The sequence below is a fragment of the Amborella trichopoda genome, chromosome 8 (assembly GCF_054954075.1).
Source record: "Amborella trichopoda isolate Santa Cruz 75 chromosome 8, AtrichopodaSantaCruz75HAP2 v2.0, whole genome shotgun sequence".
NCBI classification, from domain to species: Eukaryota; Viridiplantae; Streptophyta; class Magnoliopsida; order Amborellales; family Amborellaceae; genus Amborella; species Amborella trichopoda.
The window spans coordinates 1,343,293-1,350,424 of NC_142343.1; the positions used below are offsets into that span (position 1 = coordinate 1,343,293).

Consider the following 7,132-nt stretch of genomic DNA (forward strand, 5'->3'; position numbering starts at 1 on the left):
ATTAATTTTTATTTATTTTTAACATTTGTGGGGCCGTCGGATGTCTAATATATCAAACTCCCCATTTGTAGGGCATTTTGATAACAAGCACATCACAACGTCCTATATTTTGTCAAAACGCTGTTGTCATTGGGGTGGTCCGAACATCGGACCTACCCCATTTTATTTTTTATTTTTTATATTTTAGCAGTTTGAGATTTTGAACATCATATTGCTTTTGATTTTTTTTCAAATATCTTCAATTCAATGTTCAAAAGCTCGTACTGCTAAAATTTTAAAAAACTATAAAGGTCAATTTTTTGTAATTATAAATAGTAAGTCAAAATATAGGGTGATCAAATGTGTTCCAGTTATCGAACTGCCCTACAAATGGGTTGGCTCCATATATTAGACATTGGACAGCCCCGCGGCTGTCATTCATAAGTAAATTGAAACTATAAGCTATTTGATGTTAGATACATTGCACTAGACGCAACTTTGAGAATCAAAGAAAAACAAAGTAGCAAAAATTTGTGGTAAAATATAGAAACTTATGGACCAAAAAATAATTTTGATAAGTTTTCATAAGTAAAAAAAAAAACCTATAATCAAATGTCTTTTTTGATGGGCATTTCATCGAGGCTTGGTTGGAGATTAGGCTAAAGCTCAATTGACATGAGCTCGTATGCTTTTTATACAAGATTATCCTCATCATCATCATCGTCATCACCACCATCAATGCCGTTTCCCAACAGGTTTTTTTCCAATACAAGGTTAATACTTTTCAATTAAAAGAACATAACCTGTCATTCTCATTTCATCGTTGAAATTTCTCATCAAATTGTAAATATCACCTAAGCATTGGTTTGACAAGGCTCTAGCATCAAATTTCTTAAATTCCCCTTTCCCTTAAATCCAACTGCACCCAGTTGCTTTTCTTAACCCACTATTTTGTGTTAAATAACTAAGCATACAGATTTATTTATTTTTTATGACGAAAGGGAATTTCCATTCTGACAAAAATTCAGTGAAAATTTATTGAGGTTCTCAGTCTCTCTCTATATCTTCCTGGAAACGAAATTTGTTTAAAAAACATAACATATTTTTGTAGCAGTTTATTGAAAATGAGCAAAATCTAAAATCTATTCCCTTTCTTGACAATTCATTAATTGAAAAATTGGTGAGATCCAAAAATTTTTGATAAATTTTGAATAGGGTGAGATCCAAAATCTTCTGATAAATCTTGAAAGAGAGAATTTATCTCTAACAAAACATCTTTCCATTACGGCTTTTAGACGAGGAATAAGTTTATATAAAGTTGAAGCCCAAAAGAATCAAATTAAAGTCCGTCCACCTTCAAAATTCAGGTTTTGTGAATCGCTCACATAAAAAATTGAGTAGCTCTCTCTTTCATGCTCAATCATGCATGGCATCATCTCATTCTCTCTCTCCCCAAAAAATGCAGCGCCATCAAACAACTGCTCCAAATCCAAGCCCAAATCACCATTCTGGGCCTAATACACCACACACCAACACTAACCACTCTCATAGAGGCTTTAGCTTTGCTTGATTTCGGCCGCGGCTTAAGCGAAGCTCGTCATATTTTCGAACACTTAACAGACCCCAAATTATTCATTTGGAACACCATGCTAAGAGGCTATGCAAGTAGTTCCAACCCGAAAGAGGCCCTGCATTTATACAATCGAATGCTTCGCCGAAATATTTTTCCTGACACATTTACTTATTCTTTTGCGATTAAAGCATGTGTTCCAATCAGGGCCTTCTCCAAAGGGGAGGAAATTCGATGTCGTGCTTTGAAATCCGGCCTGGAGTCGTCTGAGTTTGTGCGGAAAGCTGTCGTGCGTCTCTATGTTTTCTGTGGCGAAATCTCTGTTGCTTCCGAAATGTTTGACGAAATTCAGGAGAGAGATGTGGTATTGGAGACCCTCATGCTTGATGGGCTGGCGAAGCGTGGGTTACTTGAAAGAGCGCGAAAGTTGTTTGACGAGATGCCTCAGAGAAATGTAATTTCATGGGGTGCAATGATATGTGGCTATGTTCATAACATGCATTACGATTGTTCTTTGGAAATTTTCAGAGAGATGATGGGTTCAGGTATGGTGCCTAGCGGGTTCATTTTGAGTATCGTCTTAAGGGCGTGCGCGAGCCTAGGTGCGCTCGACCAAGGCAAGTGGGTCCATGCCTATATGGGTCGGCATGGTGTGGTCATGGATGTCATTGTAGGCACCGCCCTAGTCGACATGTATGCCAAATGCGGATGCATAGCATTAGCTGAACAGATCTTCGTGGTCATGCACAACAGGAATGTACTCACGTGGACCGCCATGATATATGGGCTAGCCATGCATGGTTACACTGAGAGATGCCTCGCCTTATTTCTAGAGATGGAGAGAGAGAGGGTGAAACCTAATGAGCTCACCTTTGTGGCCGTATTGTGTGCTTGTAACCATGGTGGGCTCGTGGAAGAGGGTCGCAAGCTCTTCGGCTCGATGAGCAGGGATCACGGGATTGAGCCCGGGTTGATCCACTATGGGTGCATGGTGGACCTTCTTGGGCGAGCTGGGCTCATTGCAGAGGCCATGGAAGTGGTTAAGGGGATGCCAATGAGGCCTGATGGTGCTATTTTGAGGGCTCTTCTTGGTGCTTGCCGGCTTCATGGGAATGTTGGGATCGGGGAGAGAGTCGCCGAGGAGTTGTTTGAGGTTGACAATCACTACATTGGTGATTACATTCTTCTTTCTAACTTATATGCTATGGTGGGGAGATGGGATGGGGTACTCTACTTGAGAGAAAGGATGAGAATGAAAGGGGTGAAGAAGGTTCCTGGGTTGAGCTGTGTTGAAGTGGACGGTCACATGCATGAGTTTCTTGTACAGAATATGACATAGTGCTCAAATGGTAATTTATTGGCTTTCTGTCCATCATTTGACATATTGCTCAAATGGTAATTTATTGGCTTTCTGTCCATCATTTTGTCCCTCTAAAAAGTATTAGCAGTGTTAACCATTCTACATATTTTAAGCCATGGTTAGGGATAACTCAGAAAAAACCATAGTAAAGGGTAGGCACCCATGCCATTGAGCAAGAGTATAAACCTGTGGAAAAGGAAACTTTAGGGTAGGGTATATCTATTATCAGGGACCTACAAAATAGGGGCCCAAAATGGGAGTCTAGGGTAATCTGCTTCCTAATCCAACTTAATATCTATCTCCTCATGTAAGTATCTTCGTTGGTAATTTAGTTGGGAATATACCATAAGAAATCTAACTAAAACAAAAAATTCTCAGTTTCCAGCCCCTCGATTTTTTATGATCATGACTGAGTCATGAATGCCACTATTGATTCTATACTTCAATATATTTGCTGAAATTTTTACTATATAGATCAAAACCAGTAAGATATCGAAGCGGTATTTAAAATTTTTCATCTATTTCAATTTTTTGTTGACATAGCCCACCAGACCATATGCATAAGGAAAGGTTTATGGGCAGGATGCTTGGACTTTACTTTTGCTATAGCTGAATAATATGATACTCATTTCATGAAGCTTGGAGCAGACTTGCATGTTACTATATGAACTCTTTTATCCCAAGGTCATGAGGATTAATATATGGTTTTGGGATGGTGTCGGCCGCACCAAAACGCTGTTCCGCCCTTTGCTAGAAAACCATTTTCTCTAGGATTTGAGCAGCCAACACCCGTCTTATGTACTTGGAAAACCATTTCCACCCTAAACAAGGGATTTGTAGCTCCTAAGATGGTGTAGCTCTAATTGACCTTGAGCCCATTGAAATGGATGCTCTAAATCATTTATTCAAATATTCAGATAGCAGTCATGACTCTAAAGGATCTTTCATGGTTTTCAAATCCATTCTGTCATAAAACCAAGAATTGGGCACTATTCTTGTTCAGTCAGTATGGTGGGTCGTGCAGGGAGGTTAAGAGATGGTGAGATCATTATCAAGAACATGTCAATAGAGAAGGAAGTAGTAGTTTGGGAGGCTTTGCTTGGGGCTCGTATAATACATGGGGAGGTGGAGCTTGGAGCCATGGAATCTGAGAAGGATATGGAGCTTGAACCAGAGAGAGGAGCTTATATTTTACAGTCAAATTTTTATGCAGCTTAAGGAGGAAAAAGGGAATATAAGGGAAAGATTAAGAAGAGGTTAAAGAAAAGTGCATTGGGGAAATCAATTGGGTGCCGTTGGACTGAAGTCAAAGGGAAGTTCATGGAATTTGTTGCAGAAGTCTGGTCAAACCAAGGTTGGGGTGATATTTCCAACCCAATGAGAAATGTGAATAATGAAATCAATGTGGCAGCTCATGTTCCTTCAACTGAGAAGTGTTAACCTTGCAGTGAGAAGAAGATGGCAAATTTGATGCACAAGGATACGTTAACCTCGCCGTGAGAAGAAGGTGGAAAATTTGATGCACAAGGATACATTAACCTCGCAATGAGAAGAAGATGGAAAATTTGATGCACAAGGATATGTTCTAGTGTTGTTATTGCACACTCTCTTAGAGTTTGGAGTACTGATGTGATTGAGCAAATTTAGGACAATTATAGCCAGAGGATATATAGACAAGAGAGGGGAAGAGAATGCGAGAGAAAACCCCTGATAAAGAGGCAAGAAATCTGAGAATTTCCCCAAAACTCCCGAAAGCAGTGGCTCATTTTACGAAACCCCTTAAATACCAACCTACCCAGATGTCCATGGTCAGTCCTCAAGAGGTTATCTTAACCCCCTTAACTTCAATGCCTTTCATCTTCCACACCTCTCGTTCCTCTACTCAATTCACCAGTAATCCCTGCAAGAGCAGGACCCATCCTTGAAACAATGGAACCTATTTGTATCTCTTAGAACAATCTCCCTCCCAGTTATCTTTGAGATGAACTTGGATGCAACATGGCAATCCTCACAAATCCTAAGGTTCTTGGTCACCCTTATAATGGTCCCTGGCCCTGTGTTTATAAGCAAGAAAGCAATGGCCAGCTTCTCACTATGAACAGCAAGGTGACCCTCCTTATCCTCGTCTTCCAAATCATGAAGAGCTGAATCAGTGTCTACTGCATAACCAGCCTCTTTCATCTCGCCAGCCAAAGCCTCCAATTTCGCATAGATCACATCAGATTGGGGATGATACCTATCTCCCACTAGAAAAGAGTGTACGTCATTACCAAGCTCCACAGTGCTAGAACCAGGTTGCTTCTTGATCCCCTGACTTCTCATCAAATTTCTCACTAGAGCAACATCACCCCATCTACCTGAAGACGCATATATATTTGACAAGAGAACATAATATCCTGACTGACTTGGGGCCAACTTGAACAAATTATCGGCAGCTATTGTACCTATGGTGGTGTTCTTGTACACTCTACAAGCACTCAAAAGAGCACCCCAAATTCTATTGTTGGGTTCTAATGGCATCTGTTTAATGAAATTATAGGCCATTTCAAGCCGGCCCGCCCGCCCCAAAAGATCGACCACACAGGCATAGTGCTCAACTCTTGGAACCACCTGATAGTCCTTATTCATGCTCTCAAATAAGCTCAAACCTTCATCTACTAACCCCCCATGGCTACAAGCTGATAGAATTGATACCAATGCAATGGAGTCAGGTTTCAAACTCAAATGGCACATATCATAGAAGAGAGCCAAAGCTTCTCGCCCTTTCCCATGGATACCGTAGGCAGAAATCATGGCAGTCCAAGTAACAACATCTCTGCAGCTCATCCTATCGAAGACATCTCTTGCTGCCTTTAAATTGCCACATTTTGAGTACATATCCACCAAAGCATTCTCAAGAAACATATTTTCACGGAACCCATTAACAATTATGGAGCTATGCAAGAGCTTCCCCTGTGCTAGAGCCGAGAGGTGTCCACAAGCCGGAAGAACACTAGCAAATGTAACCACATCTGGTTTTACCCCTTCAATTCTCATCCAAGAGAGGATCTCAATGGCTTCTTTAGCCATGTCATTGCTTGAATACACACTGATCATGGCATTATAAGAAACCAGGTTCCGATGTATTATTTTATCAAAGATTTCTCTCGCAATTTCAATGGCTTTAGGTTCAGTTTGGAGAAGAGCAGGTTGAAGGCTAGCCAGTGTACCTGCATCTGGGTTTTCTCCATGAATTTCCATTTCTTTACAGGCCTCCAAAGCCTCCCCGAAAAACCCATTTTGTGCATAACCTGCAACTACAGTATTCCATGAAACCACGTCTCTATGCTTCATAGACTCAAACACCTTAGTGGCCTGGTCCATATCACTGCACTTCGCATACATAGCCATTAGAGCATTGCCAACAAATAAATTATAGTCACAGCCTAATTTCACCGAAACCCCATGAATTTGCAGACCGAGCTCCAGGCCATTAACACCTGAACAAGCTTTCAAAGCACATGGAAAAGTATACTTATCAGGATAAACCCCAAAACCCACCATGTCTCTATACAGAAGCAGAGCTTCCCTGTAATGCTGGTTCTTAACGTAGCCCCTGATCATGGAGTTGCAGAGAACCACATTTCTCTCACTAACTCCATCGAACACTTGCCCTGCCTCTTTGTCATGGCCTAATATGGCGTATGCTCTCACTAGCTTGATGGTTAGAGAGAGAAAGGAAGATACATTGTGAAACAGGATTTGAGCGTGGACTTGCTGGACCGTGTGGATCGAGCCTGGTTGGTCGAGAACAGACCCAAAATGGTTGGGGTCCATGGGTGCGTAGGGGTCAATGTGGGCTCGAGCCAGGGTGGTGATGGGTGCGAGCTTGGCTCGGGTGAGGGTTCGAGGAGAGGGAAAGAAGTGTTTTGTGGGGTTTGTCATGAAATGGAGCTCCAGATGACATCATCGGAAACGGAGAATGAGTGTTGTGGAAAGACCTCCACGCAACAATGTTAGACAGAGAGAGATGTTTTCTAATTGTGGAGCAGTTTAATGTCACGAATATCAAGTTCATTTTCTAAATTTGGAGTGGGTTCCATGTTGCCAATATAGAAGTGATTTAAAAAATGCCGGGTCGACATGGAATCATCCGGTCCGATTAGGAAATCAGTCACCCTGTCCTTGTTTTGCTTATATATAAGAAAGTGGTCAAGAAGAGAACCGATGGTTTCACACAATAA

At 41.3% G+C, this 7,132-nt stretch overlaps 1 protein-coding gene and 1 pseudogene across 2 annotated transcripts; one reads left to right on the top strand and one right to left on the bottom strand.

The window, feature by feature from the left end:
* The first annotated feature begins 1,391 nt into the window (after positions 1-1,391).
* LOC105420951 (pentatricopeptide repeat-containing protein At5g66520 pseudogene) lies at positions 1,392-2,965 on the top strand (annotated as a pseudogene). The gene has a single exon (XR_016060246.1). The product of XR_016060246.1 is annotated as a pentatricopeptide repeat-containing protein At5g66520 pseudogene (transcript).
* A 1,474-nt stretch (positions 2,966-4,439) lies between these two features.
* Positions 4,440-7,132, bottom strand: LOC105420950 (Tetratricopeptide repeat (TPR)-like superfamily protein). The gene has a single exon (XM_011626529.3). It carries the CDS (start codon positions 6,831-6,833, stop codon positions 4,797-4,799), a length of 2,037 nt encoding a protein of 678 aa, XP_011624831.2. The 5' UTR covers positions 6,834-7,132; the 3' UTR covers positions 4,440-4,796.